The 25,148-nt window shown below is 36.9% G+C and overlaps 2 protein-coding genes and 1 pseudogene across 2 annotated transcripts; 2 read left to right on the top strand and 1 right to left on the bottom strand.

Annotated features, from left to right (window-relative positions):
• Positions 1-2,031: 2,031 nt before the first annotated feature.
• Positions 2,032-4,085, top strand: LOC129565597 (glucose dehydrogenase [FAD, quinone]-like). Its single transcript, XM_055440615.1, has 4 exons — positions 2,032-2,061; positions 2,125-2,261; positions 2,440-3,902; positions 3,971-4,085. Exons 3-4 carry the CDS (start codon positions 2,560-2,562, stop codon positions 4,083-4,085), a joined length of 1,458 nt encoding a protein of 485 aa, XP_055296590.1. The 5' UTR covers positions 2,032-2,061; positions 2,125-2,261; positions 2,440-2,559.
• A 156-nt stretch (positions 4,086-4,241) lies between these two features.
• On the bottom strand, positions 4,242-7,182 carry LOC129565982 (probable chitinase 10; annotated as a pseudogene).
• A 9,614-nt stretch (positions 7,183-16,796) lies between these two features.
• LOC129565970 (uncharacterized) lies at positions 16,797-25,118 on the top strand. The gene is made up of 9 exons (XM_055441446.1): positions 16,797-17,711; positions 18,815-19,009; positions 19,126-19,208; positions 19,286-19,540; positions 22,654-23,037; positions 23,530-23,944; positions 24,023-24,094; positions 24,171-24,722; positions 24,838-25,118. Exons 1-9 carry the CDS (start codon positions 17,400-17,402, stop codon positions 24,868-24,870), a joined length of 2,301 nt encoding a protein of 766 aa, XP_055297421.1. The 5' UTR covers positions 16,797-17,399; the 3' UTR covers positions 24,871-25,118.
• Positions 25,119-25,148: the final 30 nt, after the last annotated feature.

Raw genomic sequence — 25,148 nt, 5'->3', positions numbered from 1 at the left:
AAATTGAATAATTGAGTAGCCATCTGACAAGATTTTTGTATTTTGTTCAGTTCTTCAACTCGCCTGATGACGGAAACACGTTTTCCGGAAACGTTAGCGTAAATTAACAGCATACGTATTTTGTATCAGAATAAGAAAAGTTAAAATCAAATATCATTAAATGATATTAAAAATCTTGTCAGGAGACAGCTTCTTTTAAAAATACTTTTTTTGGTCAAAATGTCAAACTGAGGTCGTTTTTCGTCTTCGTAAAGCTACATTTGGAATTTCCGAATGGTTTTCTATTTGCGAAAGGAGATACAGCGCCATATGTGGTCAGAAAAGTCATTCTTTGAAAATTTCTTCGTTTGTTCCATGCTAGGTGACATTGGTCGACCATATGGGTGATGGGAGGTAATGCAAGTGTCTAAATCGGTAGAAAATCACATTCTCTTCGATTTGGGAATAGAGATTCTCAATATGTTGATTTTCTGAAGACTTGGACTGAACAGGTCAACTCCCTTGCTACTAACATATTTTGTCTTTTATTGGTCATCACTTTTCGAGTTTTTTCGATGATTGGTGACATTTTTGATAATAACTAAATCTGCCCACACGACATATCGCTCAAAATTGGCTGAGAGTCTTGTTTCGTCGTCATGAAGCTGACATTAAATTTTTAGAACGGTTTTCTAGCTGTGAAGGGAGTTACAGCGCCATATGTGATCAGAAAAGTCATTCTTTGAAAATTTATTCTTTTGTTCCATGCTAAGTCATTGGGGAGTGTGGAACGGCATGCAAGTTGATCATGGTGGAGTCGATATCATAACTAAGAAATGGCTCACGGAATTTTTTCAAAGGATGTTTTTTTATTATCACGAGCTTTTGCAACGGGTTTTTAAATCCTAAATACACACGAAAATAAAATCATGTTCATATGTGAATTTCCAGTCCAAACATGAAAAAAAGTTTGAAAAATCTCTTTTTGTTCCAATTAATTATTTGTACAGTTTGTAATCTAAATTGACCTTGAAACCGCTTAAATTGTGATGATAATTTCAATATTTTCTACAAATGTGCAAACATCTTGCTGCTTAAACAATAACAAATCTTGATTTACGCAAATTCTGTACATTTTAGATGTTTTACGCAGAGTATATAGATCAGTGATTGCGTTGTGTACATTTGAGTAAAAAAGATTGGGTACGATAAATGAGTTTCGCATAATTTGGCATAAGAGCCTAACATGCAAAAGAATATTCAAACCGACATATCGTAAACCATCCAAATTGTAACATAATTCTAATCGTAACATGGTCTCAGATTAAACCGCTTTTCTAAAAAAAAATACAATTAAGTTATATATTCGTATCGGAAGATTTTTTCGTGTTGTTCCCAAATATGATATAAAAATTGTTTTGTAGAAAATTAACGATAAATTTATGACACAAATCATGGAAAGGAATGAAAAAGGTGTCCCAAATTTATCATCTCACATGAATTTGCATGGCTCGATACTCACAAAATCAAACTGTACCAAACAGCCAGCTATTTGTAAATAGCTCAGCTCGATATGCAGTCACACGGAATGTGTGGTTTATCTTTTATTATGCCTGTTTGATTAGCTTTAATAATTGAATTGTTTTGATGGTTTAACGATTCGCTTATTTTACGTAAAAGTATTTAATTTATTTTCAGTTTACTTAAAGTTCTTGTTTTTTATTTACAATTTCTGCCATTTTTCAAATTCCAATCGTGTGCAAACTAGCTTCCGAGTTTGTCAAAAAGAATTGTAAACAGTGAATACCATATAAAAGGAGATGTATTCATCTGTTGAACCACCACAATTTTGCGCACTTTAGCACCACAACTGAAGCTGTATTCCCGAGGAGAAGATTAATTTTCCTTGTAAAATGTCGAGTTTCAGTCAAAATTGTACGTCGCCTCAATGTGCGGCTACAAGTATTGGCGTAGCAAATTCAATGTTTATTACATTGATTCAAATATTTGCTTCTGCACAGTGTGCCATTGCTGGGCCCAATCGTTGGCCGAGAGATTATGGAGAGGATGGATTGAAAAATGGTAACTATTCAAATTTTGATTGTTTATAGAACCAAATGTAGATCAAATTGAATTTTTCACTAGGACGGTTGGATGGCTACGATTTCATTGTGGTCGGGTCGGGTTCAGCTGGAGCTATAGTCGCAAGTCGGTTGAGTGAAATATCCGATTGGAAAATTTTGCTGCTTGAAAACGGTGGAGATCCACCCTTTGAGTCAGTCGTAAGTGTCAATTAGATGAAGATTGCTTCAAGCAACTAGCAACTAAATTTATGGAATGAAAGGTCTCTTCAAATTATCAATTCATTCCAAACGTATTTATCGTTCTAATTCAAAGAAAGAAAATATTATTGTTGTTGAAATCTTTTTTATTCGTTTTTTCTCCATCAATAATGCATAGGTGCCCGGATTGGCAGTGAGTTTGCTACAATCTCCAGCGGATTATAATTTTCGTATAAACGTAACCAAGGCGTGTCAGTATGCTTCTGTTCCCGGCCAATGTTATCTTCCAAGGGGTAACATGCTTGGTGGATCATCTTCGATAAACTGGATGGTTTATGTACGCGGTGTGGAAGAAGACTTCGAAGAGTGGGCCAGTTTTGGGAATCCAGACTGGAACTACGATGGTGTTTTGCCATTTTTCAAGAAATCTGAAGGCAATCAAAACGAAAGTCTAGTTAATTACGATGGTGGAAAGTATCATAGCGCCACTGGACCGGTGAAAATCACATCAAATACACCTTCGTCGTTTTTTACCGCAATAACAGAAGCTTATCGAGAATCGGGTGTTCCAATTATTTCCGATATAAATGCTGATGAAGGAATTGGAATTACACTACTGCAGTCTTCAACATATAACGGAACTCGTTATAGCACAGCCGAAGCTTTTTTGGTTCCGGCTAAAGGTCGCCCTAATTTGCATGTTGTTAAACATGCTCACGTGGATAGCATTGTGCTTGATGAGAATAATCGCGCAACAGGAGTTAAATTTACGTACAAAAGTAGCCGTAAAATAACGGCAACAACGAAGAAAGAAGTCATCATTTCGGGTGGAACGGTTCTGAGTCCAGCCATTTTAATGCGATCCGGCATTGGACCAAAGAAACATCTCAAAGAACGAAACATTCAACCGAGGGTTGACTTGCCTGTTGGTGATAATTTTAAAGATCATCCGTGTATCGTATTGAAAATCAGTTTGAATATCAGTACGACATCGATATCACCAACATTTGAACTTGACAGCTTGTATGAATACGTACAAAATAATTCAGGAGCATTAACAACATACCCAATTTTATCCGGTTGCTTAAATACGGAGAACAACACAGATGGTCCACCTGATCACCAGTTGATCTTAGCGCTTCTGCCAAAAGGATCCACAGCATCGTCCATTAAAACTCTCAATACAGTAATGAATATAGAAAAGTGGACAGATGAAGAGGCAAAGTTTAATGCACAGTTTGATGTGTTGAGCATGATTATTACGCTAATTAAACCGAAATCAACTGGTACCATCCGACTTAATAATTGTACTTCGTGTCAAGAAGTATTAATCGATTCGCAGTATTTGAGCGATCCAGACGACAGAGCAAGAGCAATAAAAGCGATACAACATCAGGTGGCACTGTTAGAGACACAGCCATTCCAGAAACTTGGTGCAACCCTTCAGCGAATTCCACTAGAAAAATGTGATCATTTGGAATTCAAATCGGCAGCATATTGGGACTGCTATATTACATACTTCAGCTTCCCAGGATCGCATATGGTTGGCACAAGCCGCATGGGAAATGGCACAAATGCTGTTGTTGATTCAAGATGTAGAGTTCATAAGACCAAGGGACTGCGACAGATAGACGCTGGAATGTAAGCATTGAACGCTTTCTTTGCCAAAAATTACTTTTGTTCCATTCATTATCCAATTTTTCTTCTAGTGTTCCGGATAGTATGCGCGCCAATACAAATGCTGTGTCAATGATGGTAGGCGAAAAGTGTTCGGAATTAGTGAAAGAAGATTATGGCCGGAGCTCAGCCGCTTCCAATTCATGAAAAATTTGGAAATACCGACCACTAGAACAATATTTTGTATACGTAAAAAAGAAAAAAAGAAATAAATATTTTTTCTCGTATTATCTATTCTCTATTCTATTTAAAAACTGAAAATCAACATTCATACATGCAAATGTATTAACCCTCTAATGCATTATTTTTTCCAGGGCTGGGAGTACTGGTGTTTAGTTGATTTTTGGTCGTAAATAATTAAAAAAAAAAATTCATAATCCTAGATTCCTCGTGGTTTAGTCAGGAAATGCGACTGACATAAATCGGCGAACAATCAAATCCATTGTTTAAAAGTGTCAGAAAATTGTCTAACGTGTGATTCAAATCATTTATTTTGTCAAATTTAAAATTTGACATTTTTATTTTTGCACACATTTTTGTTTATAACACGACAACCACTTGATGTATACTAATAGTGCAAAAGATTAAATTATATAGGACATCTTGAAGAACAAAAATGTCGTTTGAAGCAATGTGATTCGACGTACGGTTTACGTTATGCAAGCGTTCAAATGTTGCCCGTCTAGAGGCGGTTGTATGCATTAGAGGGTTGAATATTAGAAATTTAAGTGGAGTATATCTTAGTGATGAAAGGAAGATGATATAACTCCCTTCACAGCCAGATGAAACACGACTCTCAGACAATTTCCAGCGATATCTCAAGTGGGCAAATTGAGTTTTCATCAAAAATGTCACCTTGCACGGAACAAATGAAGCGATTTTCAAAGGATGACTTTTCTCATCACATGGCGCTGTAACTGCCTTCACAGCTAAAAAAAAACTGTTCTGAATTAAACTTAGACTTATGACGTTAAAACGCACTACTCCAGAAAATATGAGCGAAAATTCGTGATATGAATGATGCTAGGTATGATGTATGTTTTAGTTTTCTATCTGCGCGTCATAATCTATCGATGTTTTCTATCCAATATGCATAAAGAAGACATTGAAATATTAGAAATAAGAATTAAAAGAATTATTAAAAATTCGTGTGTTTTTGCAAATATAAAATTAGTTGCGGAGTTCTTGATTCAATGCTGTCAAGAGTGGATAAGCTCCATCACCGCAACTTCCTCTGAAATCATCGTGGTCCAAAGACCAGATCATGGCACCCGCAAGTTTTGTATCGCGAATATATTTCGATTTGGCATGCATTGTTTCAACATCATCAAAAGTCATCCATTGTTTATCAAGAAAAGCATACGACCCGATGCTGGCATTTTTCACAACAGTCCATGTTTGATTTTCGATCCGGTCACAAATCTCATAATACGCTAGTATTCCGGCAGATTTCGTGAATTGGCCTGCTTGACCCGGGCCAGTTGTTGGTGCATTTAAACTGTGATTTGCAGCATTTGCTAAAGTATACGTTTTCCCATACAGAGGTGCACCGAGAACGAGTTTTGTTGAAGGAGCACCTTGTTGGATATAGTATTTGACTATATAATCCGAATTTAAATAAATGGAGTTTCCGGGATAATTGAAGAGTGGAGCGTTTTGACCGGTTTTATTATCCCATTGTCCATGAAAATTGTATGCCATTATACCAATCCAATCCAAATGTCTAGCCAATTTTGGAACGTCATATGCGGTATCGATAACTTTCTTGTTCACAGATACAGCGGCCGATAGTAGCCATCCCCGGGGTTTGAATGCTTGCGCTAGCTCTTGAACGAATTGGGCAAAGTCACTTTTTTGTGCTGCATTTTCAGGCTTACATGTTCCATGCCAGCAAACCGGATACTATCCCGCAAAAATTGAAAAAAATAAAAATTGAAATTAAAATTTAGAACTTGATTAAGTCTTGTGTTGAAAAATTTACTTCCAAATCCAGATCCAATCCTTGAAAGTTATGTTTCTCAATGAAATCCGTAACATTTGCAATGAATGTTGCCTCGCGCTTGCATTGGCAAGAAGGCGTCCGTATTTTTCACCATCCGAATCATTCCATCCACCAATCGAAACAATCACTTTTATCCCTTTTTGACGGAAATCAGTAACTCACTTATAGAACTGGTTATCAATGTCAGTGCGCGGATCACGTATTTGAATTGTCAATGAATTTGGATCCAAGACAGTAAATGCGTACACAATGTGTGTACACAAGTTTGTATCAATATTTTCGGGTAGGAACTTTCCAGTTTCTTTTCGAAACCAAGACCAATTTGTGAAATAACACACTACTTTGTACTTTGTTGCTTCAATAGATGCCTCACTGGTTACAAACATCATAAAAATAAAGGTAATTACGACACAAATCGCAGAGTATTTCATTTTTCGGCCTTAACTGTATACTTATTTTCTGTGAACTATGAAATAAACTGTGTTCAACACACTTTCCATGTGGTTTTGACGAGATAGTTGAGCTATTCTCATATGCTTCACTATCAGTGTGCGCGTTAGTGTAAGCCTTTTTCGAGTGATTAAAATAACGATAACGTATCAAAAATAGAATACAGTAGAACCTCGATTATCCGTCCTCCCATTACCCGTCACCTCCGTTAACCGTCGCACCTTTTCAAGGTGGAAAAGTTTTTTTTCAGTTCATTTTTCAGTTTATTTCACTTGAACATACGAATAAAGTTGCCAACTAACTTTCATAATCAAAATCAATTGTGTGCCCCTTGTACATTCGCACAATAAGATTTGAAATCAGAGGCTTTGCGTTTTCGGTACACTTCTCGTATATACAAGATTGTCCAATATTTTGGACAATGCACCAAATCTGTTCTCATATCTATTATATATTTTTTACATCACCTTGTTTTTCATCATAAACTAATTAGAAAGTATGGAAATTTTGATTATTTTGTTTTATTTATATGAAAGTCTCGATTATCCGTCTTTTTCGATTATCCGTCAATGCGCTGGTCCGGTGCCTGACGGATAATCGAGGTTCTACTGTAACAGCAAGGCGGGAAAGATGGATTTGAAACAGCTACTGGTTGCAGTTGCTGGTCACTTGGCGTATGAACAGATTTGTATTAGTTTAGCTGTTTGACCTATATTGACGTGTATAAATATGACTAAATGTGAATAATTTGCTAATCTACTTCAGCAGCACAATTCTCAACTTTGTGTTGTCTGCCTGTCTGTTCAATGTTTACTGAACACAGCTGTGTGATTGCAACTGCTTAAATATCTTGTAATACAAATTTGATTTAATCTTTACGGGATTTTTTTTTACGTATTAACATCCCCGATGCGTAATAAATATAAAAAGCGGTAAAGTGTAGTTGTATCAAATTGTATTTGTCCACACATAAAGTGTGTTATGCTCTTAAATAAATTAAACTGCTAATTGCTAATGAACAATTTTTATCAATGAACGTATTCCCTTGTGTAAATATGTTTGATTTCTCCGTAATAAGGAATATGCTTCCGATTTTGGACATTTTGGCTGACTACTGAACTAAAAAATTATGTCGAACCAAATAAACGACTGTAGTTAACTTCAGTTATAGACGCCGAATAGTTACATTGTAGTCAAAATATTTTCACACGGGGTCCCACATTAACGTGAGACAATCAATGATTATTAATGATAATAAATTATCAAAATTATCACTAAGTCGTTTTTCGGGGAAATACCAACCAAATAAATGGATTGTTATCTGGTGACGTTGCAGAATCATCTTCATCAATGAGACCAAATGAAGAGCCTGAAACGATTTAATGCAGATTAAGAATGCTTGTAAAAAGAAACGCGTATCATCAGAAAACCATAAAATAGGAAGATTTGTCACTTCATCAACTATTAAAATATACACGCACATTTATATTGTTACGAAAACAACTGAATTAACACCAAATTGGGTCTCTTATCCATAATGTGTTATTTAAAGAAGAGAAACTTCAGGCGAACAATGTGAAAGTTTGTGTTCCACACAGCTAGATGGCGTATTAAGCCCAAATAAAAGCGACATTCATAAATTTAACTGATAACAACTGAACTTAAGTCAAGTTAAGCTTAGCTAAAATTTAAACTTTTAGTAAACTGTTTCTCGTAATATGAAATGATTTTCCCAAAAAAAGAACACTACACTTGAGCTTACTTGTTGTTGAACCGACAAAAAAAACCAAGACCGAGTTGTAAATTGGATTAAAGCCAAATATTTTCGAAATCTCGTCATTCGCAAATGAAAATGTTCCAACCGTAGTAGTTTTGTTTTAATTGCCGAAATTTACCTGAAAAGAGCATAAACATATGAAGAAATGTCTGCTCTAACATTCCAATGAGTGAAAAAAAATAGCATTTTCCGAGCACTCAGCTCCGCCGTCAGATAAACGCATAAATTCGTGTGCTGCATGTTGTGAAAGAGTTAATTAACAGAGAGAGATGGAGAGAGAGAGAATATAGAGGAAGCACTTGCCGTTGGAAATACCTTTCAACTCGTCGGTTGTTGCGCCTGTTCATTCTCGTTTCGCATTTTTAAAAAGCGAACGAAAACAAAACCGAACTCAATTAAAACCGCAGAAAACCATATGCCACCGCCGTCGATGCAAGACTTATGCAGCATTAACACTTGAATTGATGAGAATGTGTGTAATTGATTAGTTTTATTATGGGTATTTAAGCATCAACAACAACATCAAAAGAGTATTGGATTATTATGATTGCACTAGTGGCCTGCAATAGCAATTACGCTAAAAGGAAATCATTAATTTTGATTTGGTTGCTGTATTCCACATAAAGTCGATTCGATTTAGTTAAACTTGTAAAGAGAAGAAGGGAAAAAAAACTAGCTGCCGAAGCCAAATCAGAAAGCAATTTTGTTGTTCTTTCCATAATTTTTTTTCTTTCCCGAAACAAATTATTGTATTGCAAAACATGAAGTAAACAGAAAAAAAAAACACAGAAACATATTCACAAACAACAAAGATTTTGTGCATTTCATAAGTCGAAAGAAAATTCTTGATCTTTCCATAGCCGAGCTGCGATCGTTTATACTGAGAGTCTCTCAGTCTCAGTGAGAGAGATAGAGATAGAGATTGAGTTGGTCGTGCGAATAACTGCACTCAGTTTTACAGATATTTTCGTTTTTTATCTAGCTAGAAAGAGAGAGATACATATGAAATGCGATAGCTCATTCATATCGCATCTGGTGCACGTGAAAGAATACCACACGATTTGTTCTGACTGAAATTCCATAAATTTGTTAAAACGATAAAAGGGCTCATGTAATTCAAACGCTCACACTGGGAACGAAATTTTTTGTGCGGCGCATCAGCGGCGGAAGAAGAAGAACGAGAGGCGAAAAAAAGTACATCGCAATGTTTTGATATGATGAGAAGAATTGCCACAGGAACATAGTTCGCACTTGTGAGTCTATATTCTCTCACACATGAAACAGGTAAAAATGCATACGGTTGTGTGCTGGTTCAAATGAAATGTGATGTGTGTAAAGCGAGTTAATGCTCGTATTTATCGAGGAATTTGAAATTACAACGATCCAACACACAATGTTAAGCGAGAGATAGAGAAAAACACATCTGAAACAAAAGAATGAGCTCTTGTTTTTCTTTCAATTTCGGCGGAAAAAAAGGAGAGAAAAAGAAATTATTCTACATATACGGCAATTTCACATAATTCACGGCGCGTTTGTATTTATGGTCGTGAGGTGTATATTCGTGCTGTTTGCAGTGAGTTAAATTGAATATAGTTTTTGTTTTCTGTCTTTTACTTCTTCGTTCGAGTCATGTTCATCATCATTTTCAGCATGTGGTTTTGTATTGTTCTACGCGATAATTTCACTGTAATTCAATGGAATTGTGCATTATGTTACTTTTTCGTTTCATTTCGTTTGGGAGTCTGATGCATTTTAACATTGAAATTGATCTTTCAATGACTGCCATTACGGTGTTATTGCATTCAGAACGAGACGTTAGCAGACAATGGAAAAAATGCGACCGAAATTCTTCACCGAATTCTCCAACTCAATATTCTTCAACCGGGTGGTGAACCTGAAACTAACCTGTTGGCTTCACTCGTACAATTGTTTTGTTACGTCATTTGTGCGGCACGGGATGCCAGGAAATATGCACTCAAACGATTCAAATGCATTTCGAGTATATTTTTCGAATGCAGTAGACCGTGCTTCCATACACACAACACATATATCACACACGTTTACGCTCCCATCGAACCATATATACATACACTATGTACGAGAGAAAGAGAGAGAGAGGCAATAATGCGGGCTTTCATGCGTTCCGTTTTTAATTTCTCTTCTCGCTGTGCATCGTAGAGCCCACACTCGTCATCTTCAAGCGCCCATCAAAACATATCCATAAACAGATTTATTTTCACGAATTTTGCTCGCAAACAAAACGCACTATGAATTATTGCCACGGATATATTCAAAGAAGATGTAGAAGTAGAAGAAGAAACAATGTGTGCAAACAGAAAATAGTGTGGCTGGATGAAGATAAGCATATGGGATATACCGTCGAGTATGTACGATTCACTTGGATAAACTGGCGTTCAGCTGAATATCGTGCAGCAATAGCAGCAGCAGCAGCAGCAGCATAGTAGAGATTTTGCACCATCACCCATACACAAACGGCCGCGCGCACAATGTACTCACGAGCGAGGCACAACAATAATGAACATTTCATTCGTATCTGATATTGTTCAGTTTCCATCCAAGCGATCAGTTGTAACGAAACTGCCGACAAGTGAGCATCGACAGCGTGTTTCGTCCGTAAAATACGTTACAAAACAACGAACAACATTTGCTTTTTTAAAAGACAGAGTGATTTAAAGTAACTGGTCATTTTTAAATTGTGCTTTGTTTATTTTAAAAATCGAGTGTTTTTTTTTACTAAATCCTTGGTAATTATTTTGTTTTTTTCGCTGTTGTTGTTACCATTTCAACAGAAATCGAGTCGTTAACTCTTATGAGTGAGGATTTTTTTTTTCATTCTTCTGTTTGTTCTTTGGTCGGATGTTAAATGAAATCGCGTCGAGTTTGCAACCACCGGCAAAACTCGGTTGTTTTGTTTTTCGTTCAAAGTGAATATAACAAAAGAATGATTCAGAACGTGTAAAAGTGCTTGAACTTAGTGTTTTGTTGTCAAGTAAAGCGAGCATATTGTAGACCGAGCTGCTTGTATTTTGCAAGTGTTCTATATCTTGCCAAACAATTATCTTCCATTCGCCGCCGACGACGACGATGACGATTTTTTTCTGTAGAAACAACTTCGACATGTTCAGTCATGGAGTGAACGCTTGTTATTTTCTCTCTCTTTCCATTGGAGCCGTTTTTATTGTTATTATGTTCTGGCACTTTCGTTACAGTGTTTCAGCACACTGTGTGTATGAGTTGATGTTGACAAACAAAGGATTATTATTCCATTAAGACATTTCTTGGTGATTGACATGTTTCACTGGCGCGTAAATCGTTGCTTAAATAGTGTGCGACATTTAAATGGCTATTTTCCATTGAGAGGCAATTGGATTTGGCTGGTGCAAAGCCGGATGGGAGGCTGACTGACTGATTTTACTTGTTAAGCAATGATCTCGAGCCGAATTGGAAATTGTTTGTGACTGTTTTTCTAGCTCAACGATGTAATTTTGACGAGTTTAATTCACATTCTAGCCCAATTTGCGCCCTCTCAATTTCCAAAACAAAGTAAAATCTTTTTGGCACCAATTCATTTGTATTTTAAACGACGACGCAAATTCGCACAAACAATGGACAACTAAATTATCTCTTGTTTGCCATTGTGAATAGAAGTGTTATGGTATGCCATCAAAAAGCAAGCCCAGTAATTACCCTCAACGTCTTTTTTTCTTCGCTGCCGCTCCACAACATTAGAATGATGTCATATCCGCTGTGTGAGTGTGTGTGTTTTATTTTATTTTTTGGAATGAAAAGAACATATTTATAGATGTGTCGTTGCACATTTTTGCGCACCAAAACAATTCGGAACAAACGCTTCAATTGATCTTTTCACAGAATTTTCCACAGAGAGAAACGAAAACCAAAAAATAAATAAACGATTTGCCCGAAGCCATAAAAAACGACTTACGGAGGGAATAAAATGTAGTATTCAAATGGAATGAAATCCCGTCGAAAATTCTCTCATTCACGTGAAAACACGAGCGAAAAAGAAAAACAATAGACGACACAAGAAATATGTGTGAAAAATAATGCTCGAATAACCAGTAGCAACCATTGTATCACATACACACACTCATTCGCATACCCAGCATGATTAATTAAATAATTGAAAATGCATAAGAAAAGAAACAGCAGCTATCTTTCGTTTTCGTCGTTGCAGCAACAGTCGCTGCTTATTTCTTATTTTCTTCTCACCATCAATAGAACCCATTTTTTTTTATTTATACTAGATTTTCCACTAATCTCGCAACGGGAACTAGAATAAAGTCAAACACCTGTTTAGATACCAGGGAAAAAAACAAAGAGCGATTCAATACGAGTGCGAAAAAAATGAAGAGAATGTCCAATAAAAAAAGTAAATAATCTACGGTAATTAGCATAGCAACTTACGTGTAATCGATGTCAAATGGGAAAAGCGACACCGGAAAAAAGGCGACGGAAACGCACAAGCATACAAAAGAAACAAATAAAAAGTAAAAACCACATTGACGCATGCATTAAGTGTTCAGAGGTGTGATACCGTTAGAATTGTTGTCGATCTCACAAGAGTTTCATATAATATGTGACGTTAATTATATCGTTCTGCCTTGTGTCTATCCATATATTTTACGTTATTCTCTAGCTATTCTTTGTTTTCGTGAAACTTTGGTCGATCGTTCTATTCACTCAATTGTGGGTGTTAAAAAGCCTATCTCTGGTCAGTTTCGTAGCTCATCTCATCTCATCTGATTTCAAGCCGTCAGAACACAACCTTTTTTGTCCATACGAAAAGTTCCAGCAAATCTCGGTGAGTGTTGGTGTTGAAATCCCTCGAAAAAAAAGAGTCGCATTCGATTTTATTATTGTCAACGTTTGCAATACATCGGTGCGAACAAAGCAAGAACTGCGTTGAACAAAAAAAAATGAAAATTGTCATAGATCGAGCGATAACATTGTAACAATGCGAAGCGGAGGATGGTTTGGAAAATGACGATAAACTTGTGCTTTTCAAAACAATACGTGTTGTCACATTCCGATACAGAATAATATTTGCTCTATTTTATAGTTTCAAACCGTTTTTGGTATGATACGTCTGCGTAGCCGTTTTCCATTTGAAATGTCGCTCGTATTGTGTTTTATTTCACCATGTTGCAATCATATTTATGTGTGTAGCGTACAGTGTTGCGGGAGCCGGCTCTGTGCATAACATACCTTAGAAATGAATGCAATGTCGCAAGGTTTAGCATAAAATATTTATTGAAAAAGAAAAAAAATAAACCATAGGACAAAGCATATTCGACACGGTTTCATCGTCAAATTTGAATTCCAGACGCAGTACACATTTTACGGAGCAAGAAATTCGTTCTACTTACATAACAATGACATCACAAACACAAAACTATATATTCAAATCATCATCAACATCGTCAATTCGGCGTCGGCAAAAAGTGTGACAATTTTCCTATTGTTTTTCACTCGGGCGAAATTATTATGCTCTTTACAGATGATGAGCCATTCGTTGTGGTACGCCGACGTGTATTTCACGTGTACATTCAAATATGGGCCCATCGTTACGTTTTCGAATATGGCATTCATATCAACATTAAACTTTATTATTATTACAAATTGTTGCGATTGGGCAATTTCATGGCACAGCAGCATATATTGCCTTACTTGTCCAGAAATCGATTCAGGTGCCATTCGCCAGGCAAGCGAATGTGAACACTAAAAACAAACAAGTTGAATTCATTAATAGTAATTGGCCGTCCATCGATGAAATAGTAATCAACGGATTTTTTTTTTCATTCGGCCATACTCACAGGTGTACAAACACAAAAAAACCAAAACACTTTGTTTCTTGCGTCATATTCAAGGAATCTCATCGGAAAGATTTGAGACAGAAAAAAACGTATAATTGATGTGAATCTTTCAGAATATCATCAGATGAATAGAAGTATTTAGAAAAAAGAACGAAGAACGATAAAAAATCGCACGGAAAATATTCGTTATGTTTGGAATAAAAGTGGTGACGGGCCCAAGTGTTGAAACAAAGAAAATAACAACGTTTTTATAATATGTTAAGCGTAGATCCACCAAATGATTAGCAACAAATGACCAAATACCGCGAGAAAATGGCTTTGATGATGAGCAGTTGATCTGTTTTGAGTCAGAGAGACAAAAAAGGCCTATGTTTGTTTTCACATCATAATACGATCATAATTGTAATGCTTATGCGAATGACATTCAAATTTTCCGTCAATTTATTGCTCGCCAGTAGTCAATTTATTTAACAGAATCTGTATGTTCAGTGAACAGCCATGGTAATCCACAGGCAACATTACTTAAAACTAACATGAAATACGCAGTTAGCACACAAGAACCGCAAACCGCTGTGAAGAAGATGAAGCAAAAAAAAAACAACAACGACACACATACAAAACACAATAGCAATTATTGCGAATGATTCCATTTGAGTGACATGATCAAGCAAAAGACTCTATTTTGTTTGACTTTGTCTGAGTCTGTCTGGAATGTTTCTGTGTTCTCGATTCGGTATGCATATTATGTAAAGTTGAGTACGGCTACTAAGCGAAATTGACAATTTCTTCTTTTTTTTCTACCGAAACAATTGCGATGAAAGAGTTTCTTTCTTTATTGTTCATCGTTTTTATGCCGTCTCGGATGCACAATTCGCATAATGAACGAAAATACAACACAGAACATAAAGCAGACAATTTGCCACTTGATGCAAAATAGACGTGATTGACGACGAAAATTGCGTTTTTAAAGCAGTCAAAGCGCGCGTCAGAAAGAAATCATAACATTCGAATCACTGCTTACGGGATTCAAGTGTGGATCTTAACTGAATCAGTTGCGCTTCGAAAAATCTGCTTCATTATTTCGCGCGCGATTCGTCTGTGGAATGCAATTTGCCGTCGTCGCTGCCGCCATGAAAATTCTGCACGAATTCAATTTTGCCCATTATCATCTCCGTTGGAGGCGCATCTCCATTCATTCTAATTGCATCTATTTTATGTGTATGGTATATCTTGTGAGTTAATTTCTTGTGTTTGCCACAGCGGATTATTCCTGTGCTGCCGTCGAATCTCTGTCAGATGAAAATTTATTAATCGAGAGAATCACTCAATTCGACACCGAGCATGTCGAGCGTATGCACTTGCTCAACAACAACAGATAGGGAAAAAAACCGCGACACAAGAGAATTAAATTACGAAAGTGATGTCACGCGAAACCCACTCGATTTAAAAAAAACGTACATATTGCGTGGTGAAAGCTGTGTGCAGCATAGAGTTGATGTTGCTTCCGCAAAATCAAGCTGCAAACTTTCCAAATAAGCGATAGTATAAATCAATTTGTCGAATCTGGCGAAAGAGCAAAAAAGAGCGATGAAATTAAAATTACGTTGTCACCAAATAGGAAGAGAGATAAAATTGCAACAATTATCATGCTCACGTGTTGAGATCGAAGTCGCGTAAAAATGGAATGGGAGTCTGTCTTTTCACTTTCGTTGTTGTTTTTTTTTTCTTTTCGTTGCTTAACGCACGAATGGAAAGGTCGAAAAAGTATTGAATTTTATTTCAAACAGATACACTTTAAATCAATGAGAGTGGAGCGAATGTTTGTGTATTGAGGAGTGGCCGGTAGCAGGCGATGAAATTGTCGACATAGCTTGTTTGGCTTCTTCATTTGCATGACAATCGGCTTCTTCTCGGTTGCATAGCCGCAGCCCCGCGCGCGCAATCACAAAAGTGACAGCACACAACATGACGACGACGTCGATGACGGTGTGCACTGTATTTTATGACAAAACGGGAGAATGAGCAGAGCAACGACCGTTATTTATATTTATCTACATACTACAATTTTATAATTCACTAAACGGCACACACGCAAAGTGCGCGCGCGACCCAGCGATTGCATGTAACTTGAAACTGTTACTTCTTCTTCTTGTTTTCATTTTATTAATCACATGGTGGTTTTCAGTTTGTCATTTGAGTGTGTGTTTTGAATAAAACCGGTCGCCTCAATGTTGTTACGTGTGCGTATCGAATTTTCTTGCGTTTTTTCATCCATTTCAATTCTCATTTTACATCGTTTCATTTGTAGTGTAATTCCATTTAAAACACATCGCACCAATTGTTTAACAATTCATAAATGCTTTCAACAAGAGACATGAATCCATTAACATTTTATAAAATCACGAGCGAGCGGACGCGGGCGCGCGCATTCATACGCGGATAACGTTGAAAGAAAGTGCCGTGACACCCAATGTGAACAATGTCAAACCGTGTTCATTTCACTTTTCGCAGTCATTCATTCCGAACGTCCGTTCTCGTTTAGGTGCAAGCTAATTTTGTCACGTTTTATTTATATTACGCCCGCTTTGAATACTGAAGCGTTTTTTTCTTTGGGTCATATGTTAATCTATGCGTTCAGCACGGATATTTCACCGACTTTTAGACAAATCAGAGCGTGTTCTGATTATGTATATATTTTTACGATATTCTCGTTCTCGATTATGCTAACATCTAATGCAGTAGCTTCATGATGCATACACAATCGAATGCGATAAACGAGTGAGTCAACGAACTGGTTCGTTGTCTCCATTTTTTTCATACTCATGCAGTATAGTTTTATGACAATAGATAAAAATGGCAATGTCAAAGTACGTTTTATGTTTATTTCCAGAAAGAAACTCTCCGCTCAGTGGATTTCATAAGTTGAGGAGCAGCTAAAACACGGCGCAGCTACCCGATTATTGTTCGTAAAATGAATGCAAAAAATGCGAACGAGGACAATGGACATTTAATCTTGCATTGAATTCCTACGATAGCACAATTCCGATGGGAGTCGTTGTCCTTATATCGTCGTAGTCGTTGCCGGCAATGACAGAAAACCAGCATGGTGTAGAGAAAACCGTACATGCATCGGAAATAATAGGCGATTTTACAATGTGTTAAATTACCATACGATTTGTTACACATTTCAAGTGAAAACTTTCGAACAAACACAACGAATCGAAACGAAACGATTTACAAACAAAACAGCAAACAGCGAATAAAACGTGAAACAAGAAGAGTAAAAACAAGTAAATCACGCCGTTGGTTTAAAGGGCATTAAAAACACACCGCCAGTGAAACAAGTGTGAAAAGTGTGTGAGTGAGCGAGAAGGAAAATGCAAAAGTTCGTAGTGAAAAAAAGTAAAAGTGCTCCATTAGCACCGACATCGAGTCAACCGTTACTACCATTGCAGGTGAATTCGGTACCATTGTCGACTGGTGAAAAAATGGTGCTGCAAAATGCATCGACCGCGAAATCGAATTCAACCGAAGATTCCACTGCATTGTATAAATCAGATGTGACAACGAAAACAGCGACAGCAGCAGGAGGAACAGCAGCGGCGGTAATAACAAAATCAGCCACACCGTCGCCCACAACCATCGCATCACACCTAAATATGAGCGGTTATTTAAAGAAGAAACGAAATGTAAGCGAAAACGTGATAGATATGTTATATTGTGCAGCCAAATGTGAAATGTATAATTAAAAGCGTTAGTCAAATAGAGAGAAATTTGTAACTCACGTCACACACATACATACTCACAGCCGCACGAACTCATTCCAGTAGAACCAAGTCATGAATATCGTGTATTTATGCAGACAAACTTTTTGTTTTATTGGCACCCATGCCTCCCTTACTTTCCATGTCATAATAATAATCTCGACTTTTTTTCACGTTTAATTGCTTCGAAATTCATTTTCCACTCAAATTCAAGTGATTTACTGGGCCAACGCCGAAAATCATATCATCATTTACATATACGTAATCGCAACGGTATAAAAATACATCTACCAAAATTTTTCGAGTATAATTAAAGTTAAATAATCTCGCCTGGAGTGAGTGAGCGTGTATGGACCGAAATACCGCACACAAGCCACCACATTCATCTCGTTACATAATCTTCGTAAATTCGCTTGTTTTTTTGTTCAACTTCATTCATTCGATTTAAAATACGATCAGATAAAATAGTCACTTTTTTCTATATTTTTTTTTTGCCCACCAATGGTCAAAATGAAAATCGACAAAAAGCTGATTAACATGCATGTTGCTAGTGATTTTATTTTATTTTGGCAACACTACTGCCATATAAAGAAACGAAAAAAAAAATTGTACCTACGAAAAAACCGTATTTTTTCGACGGTTTTCTCCTTTTGAAAATCACATTAAATCTCAATAACAACTGCTCGATCCAATCATTTATTGAGATTTCATTGTTGGATATTCAATAAACATTTTTGCGAATTTAATCCAATGAAATCGATGACGAATCGCTAAATAGCGGTTTCTTCTCTTGCTTCAACCAAAATTACTTTTAAATCACTATATTTAGATGCGTAGATATATTTAATTTGGTGGCATTAGCGGCAATTTCATATATTTAATCGCCAAACTCGGTCTTCTAATAAACGTGACACAAAACAATCGTTGATTCGAATGATTTATTTGCATACAATTATCATTTTAAGATTTCTTAATTTGATTTCGCTATTTTTTCCATCTTCTTCATTCGGTTCGGGATCGACCAACAGAAAATGGGCGGATGGCGCAAATTATGGTTTGTTCTACAAAATCAATTGCTACTTTCATATTCATCGAAAGAGGATTATGAGAAAAAGTTGGCGCCATTTAAAGACGTTCTGAATTTAGTGCCGGGAACGGTTGTGCGACCATCGAAAGGACCGCGATTCACAATCGAAACATCGACTAATCTCATCTACACCTACGTAAGTACCATCATATCCAGTGTTGGATTCTACCGATTCCACAGAAGCCAAAATTCTCGAGAAAAAAAAATCCAAAACCAATTAAATGACTTATGCATAACGAAATTAATTAACAGCGCTGTGATAATAACAAAGAATGCTCCGAATGGATATCAGCACTAGTCGAAAGCCTTGGGCTTCAGTCAACTGACTACAAAAAGTAAGTGTGGAATAGCAAGACAATATGTGACCTGAATATTTTCTGAATGGATGAATTTTTTTTTGCTACGTTTAAAGAGCATCGTGTAAATTACATTATTCGATGGAGAATTTATCCAAGACGCGAGCATCAGCATCATCATCGTCGTCTACTTCGCCCGCATCATCGTTTATGTCGTCGCGCAGTTGTGATTCCATCTATCGATCACAAAAGGCTAAAGTTAACCCAAAACTACCAGTGGCACAGAATACGGCCCGAATATTGGAACGTGCTCAAAATACACAGCCCAGTAAAACTGGCACCAATGCGAAAAAGGAAGCAGTGACTCAGCAGTAAGTATATGATAAATTACATGGTGTCGCTTTTCCAATGTTATAATTCAAATGATTTTGTATGTTTGCGATGACGACGACAACGAGAATAAATTTCAACGCGGCAAAAGCCACAATTATTGACAAGCATTTTTGTTTGGCATTGTTTTACACGAGATTTGTTTAAACTGAATTCGATGGCTGGCAACAGAAAAAAAAGGCAAAACAATGCCAACGTATTGCATCAAGTTGATGTCAAACAATTTAGCAGCAATTAAGAAAATCAATTAATTTTACCATGTTTCCGCTTTGAACGTGCACACGTTCAGTCACAAGCCACGGGCCCATGACAACGAATTAATCGAAATACATTGTACGTTTCGACCATATATTTTAATTAAATTCAACAATACGCAGACAATATTAACTCCTTTTTTGTGTGAAATAGACCGTTTTTTTCTTCTTTTAAAATTCAATCTTCTTTTGAAATGTTTTCCCCCTATTTTGACCACGTCATTCATTCAATCGATTCAAGGTTTTCTCTCTTCCAATTAGAATGGATGTGTGTTAAAAATGAGTAACTGTGGATCGCCACTATTGTCAATTAATTGGTTAGCCAATTGCAGTGTTGGTCATTGTGTGGCCAATGTGCAACATCATCGGAAATGACGCTAAAAATCTTTTCACACTTTCCGCACACAGAAAACAACACAAATCCAAGGAACAAAAATGCCATTTCATCGGTGACTTTGAACGATGCAATTTCAGTTGTGTTCTCTCTTTCCAATTTAACTCGTTAGTATTTCACTAAGTTATTTCCACTTGAAAAAGCAACTTACTCAACCGCATTCAAATCAAAAGATGAAAAAAAGCCTCAATCCAAAAATGCATTCACAACCGATAAACGGTGAATCTTTTGATTAAGTCACACCTAATGCATCTTTATGTTTGCTGCGGATCCGTTAGAATTGTTCAAAGTCGAGACAGACAACAAAGCCATACGCCGACGAATAGTTCCTTAATAGGGGCCATCATGTGGCTTTTTTCGAATTGCTTTTTCCCATTGTTTGGCGGCAATATTAGAATATCACTGCAATAAACATTAGTGAGTGGCTTTTTTGAATCTTTTCTATTAAATTTTCACATCAAGTGGTCGATGCGCTCATACTCTTTCTTCTATTTTTATCGACAAAGAACACAATTTTTTTTCGTTACGTTCACCAGATAGGTGGATTTTCATTGCGTTCAAAATGGATAGACTGTTTTTCTTGCGTTTAGAAACATTTTTTTCTCGATACACCCGTGCTCTAAATACAATTGAATATATGATGATGATGGGCTGCATGTATGATGAAATAGCATGCGTTTAAAGCACCTACAAACTTTTTTATAAAAGTAATCGCCAAACGCCATCCTACATGGATGGCGCTCACACAATACGCGTGGAGCTGTGTACTGTGTGCATTCATACGAAGATGACTACAATAACAAATGCGATGACAACGGTATAAAAAAGAATAACCAAACCCACAATTACCATACACGGACCGAGAAGAAAAGTTAAATACTCGATTTATCCAGTTGAATCGGTTTTTAAACTTTAACAAAGAAACTATCGGGAAAAAAGAGCTATGAACACATTGAGTGCGGTCGAAAATCGAGAGAGAGAGAGAGAAAGAGAGAGATAGATAGACAGACAGGAAGAGTTGGAAAGAGAAAAATGACAAAGAGAATGTACAGTTTTTTTTTTTGATGTACTGCCCGTGCATATGCCATTGTTTCGGATTTTCGATGAATAATCTAGCAGCTCGCACACACCATCCCCAGAGTCGATCACTCACACTCGAATCGAAGAGTGCACACCGTCGGAGAGAAGAAGAAGGAAATTGGTCTGATGTTTTAAAAATGTGTTTGTTCATGTTTGAGATCCCTTCGGCATACTGTGCATTAGAATGTGATGGTGCACAGTTTTAGTTTACCTATGTTGTAATAGTGATTTGATCTCTTTTGGTTTCGATCATCCCAACCAAACACAGACTATTCAAATAGATGTTATCTCGACGCCGTTCCTCTCTCGTTCATCCATTCATGCGCTTGTCGATTGTTTTCTTTTTTGATGTCATTTCCTGAATTTTATGTAGAAAAAAAAATACGAAAACCAAAAAACCTCGGTAAAAGTTTCATTTTGCTAAAACAACAGAGAAAAAAGAGAATCGTATGTATGCACAGGATCGATGGAAAAACGTAAACGAGTGTTTCAATCCAGTTTTATGTGTTTTGTTGATAGCATGTGTGAGTCGTTAGAACAAAAATAGACAATAACAGAAGGAAAAAAAACGTTGGCAGGCACCACGTATTGCATGGACCTGGAGCTGCGCAGTATTGATGTAGACGTTGAACATCAACCCAGAGTTTTTTCTAGCGAGAACAAAAACACACAGAAACAGACAAAAAAACCTAATGATTGCGTGAACTCAAAGCATTGGCAGTGTGGTGGTAGAAAGGTTGGATACAAAATTACAACAAAACACCGTACTTTTTCTATACGATATTGCTTCGGTCGTGTGGACTTTTCATGGTAATAAGTTATAAATAAAAAAAAACGAAATCTCTTTCTCTCTCTCGCCTAGCCCAATTGCGATTCATCCATATATGACCAAACTCACTGTCGAACAAATTCACTTTTCTTTGCTCTCGCCTCTCCAACGATGAAGTAGCAAGCAGCACTGAAGTGTAGCACACATATTGAAGACCATTGCTCAGTCATGATGCGACCGCACAGATAAAAGGCGAAAAAGAGATGGAAGAAATTTGTTATTAAGTCCCTATGAAATTCATTACGCACGAGCTAGAACATATTTCTTTTTTCATTCTCCTCTTTGGTCGTTGTCTCGCTTTAGCGCATACAATTTCATGTTTTCACGGTTTTCATGAATATTTTACACCGTTGTCGAGCCTCCGACGTTAGAATATCAGTGTTGGGATTTCTCTCTCTCTCTCTCTCGTTCTCGTTCACAACGAGCGTTTGAGTGTTGTTTTCGCTCTTTTCTCTTCTCGCTCTCTTTCAGTGTCTTCTTTCTATACACACGCTGCCTGCTTAATAATTTGTTGTTGTGTTGATGTGTTATTTTTAGGGTTCAAAACTTTCGGCTGCATCCAAACGAGTCACATGGAAATCAGTCGTTTGAAGTGCATCAAATAAATCGTATGTTCAACGCGAACGCTATCAGTGTGACCAGTAAAAGCCACCACGGTGCTAAATCGATTTTAACAGCAAACGGTGAATTAGTTGATCCACGCAAATCGACACGGAATGAACATTTACGGCGCCGACATCATCACCATCATCATCATCACCGTATAAGGGAAGTGAATGAAATGTCAACCGACGACAATCACATGTGTATCACCAAATTGAAGGCAGCCGCCGACAATAACGGTCTTGATAAAAATAGTAATCGCCATTCAATCACAATCATGGATGCAGAACCAACGCACCGTTTTGAAAACGGAAATTGGTAAGTTGTTAAGCATTTTGAATCATGCATTCTTAGAAATCGTTTGTAAATACGTATGTTCTGTGTGAGTGTTTCACGATAGAGTGATTTTATTTTTGTCATAATAACATTCGATGTGCGAGCGATGCGTGACAAAACAACGAGAGGAACAACAACAGCCGGATAATATTATCGCAGATTTTATCTTCGTGAAAAGAGAAGAAGTCGTTGAATTATTTTTTTCCGTTTTTAAAAAAACACAAGCGATTTTTTTTTTGTTTTAGCTCGTGCATGTTGTTTCTCTCTCGTTGACGTAATTGAATTACTGATGTTCAGTGAATAAGTAGATCGTTGGTTATGCTGCGTTTGGTGACTAAGCAAATGATTTCATTAGCTACCGGGAATTATACAATGTTTTAAGAAAAATTGTGTTTTAAACGAAGAAAAGAAACATTGTTTTGTATTTGCATGCGTTTAATTGCGTTAATTTGCCTTTTGTTATGTATTTTTCAGCACGTTGGCAGAGCAAATTCAGCGTATTTCGATGGAAAATGATAAAAATTCGAACATGCATGCGGTTTGCGTGCGTAAAACGTCAGCAAACTCATCAATTGCCTCACCATCTTTATCTTGTTCATCTTCAATGTCTTCGGGTTCGTCAGGTGTTTCAAATGCGTCAACAGCATCAGCGACCAAATTTCAATTGCTTACAGCACCCAAAGACCGTAGCACTCAAGACAGTACGGATGCAACGAAGCAGCTAGTCCAAACAAAAGACGGCGAACCAATTTATGCGGTTGTCAATCTCAGAGATAAATACGAGCATCGCGCGAAAAAGAAATCATTGGATGAACAACACGGCATCGAATTTATTCAACGACGCGATCGTCCAAACAGTTTTCACGTGGTTTCCGGCGATTATGAAGAGGTAATGAGAAATAATAACTCAATTATGTTTGCGATTGTTTTTTCTCAGTTATAATGAATTTGATTTGTTTATCTGCAGGTGCTTCAACTATCAGCCGACTGTGTTGATGGTTGTGAAGACGAATACGACGACGAGAATATTTATGAGCCAGTGAGTTTGATTGAATATTTATTTTTATTGACTTTTAAACGATCTAACTCGATGTGTATCTCTTTAAAAACGGCAGATAAATATACCGGAGCTATCAACGAAAAGCCCGTTGTGGCGATACTTTTCCAAAATAAACATTGATACGCTAGTCGAGATAACACGCTGGAAGAAGGAACAACAACAACAACAGCAGCAATTGCAAAATGGTAAAGATGAAACGTCAACCACTTTCGCTGATCTGCGCAAACGTTTCGGTCAACATCGCAAATCGATTAAAAATCGCGTCAAGAAATTGTATAACCGAAGCAACAGTTGCGATGATCACGATAAAGTACATGTTCATCCGAATGGAAATGGCATTGATATCAACCATCTGAATGGTCATTGCCATAACGCATCCGGATCAACGGCATGCGACTCATCGGCAGATAAGATCGGCCACGTTCATCCCAAACACGAGGGTTTTTCCGCATACTTTAACAAACGGGATCGTCACCTATTTAGCAGTATGCTGAAGAAATCACGCACCTCCTTGACTTTTGATGACGCCGCACGGAAGAAAATCATCAACTTGGCCGCACTCGGCGGTAGGAATGGTGGTAAAAATAAAGCTGCGACAAATTTAGAGGTAAACACATGTAGCTGAATGAATTTTTCAGATAGCATAAACATATTTAGTGACAGTTTCCGTTATATTCTGACACAAAAACATTTAGTAACGATTTTTTTTTCTTTATTTCCAGAAAAATGGATGCCATAGCAAATTTTACGATTGAAAAATGAAGCGGCCAGTTGAAGATAGGCACAAAATACTGCAATATTTACCGAACAACTCTATAATAAACACATATTTATTTGACATAAATTACTTTACTGGAATATTTAAGAACTCTCTCTCTCTCTCTCTCTCTTTTCTAACCTTCATCGAGAATACCAAGTTAATTGTATGGGTGTGAAGATAGACTTACGTTTCAATAAAACAAAAACCATTGATGTTAAATAAAGCAAATCGTATGCAAGTCAAGTTTTGGAGCTGTTTTCCTTTTCTGTTTCT

This window comes from Sitodiplosis mosellana, unplaced genomic scaffold, assembly GCF_009176505.1.
Source record: "Sitodiplosis mosellana isolate CC-2019 unplaced genomic scaffold, AAFC_SMos_1.0 Smas_scaffold_3, whole genome shotgun sequence".
NCBI lineage: Eukaryota > Metazoa > Arthropoda > Insecta > Diptera > Cecidomyiidae > Sitodiplosis > Sitodiplosis mosellana.
The sequence above is the reverse complement of the archived record's forward strand: the minus strand, read 5'-3'. Positions and strand labels throughout refer to the sequence as shown.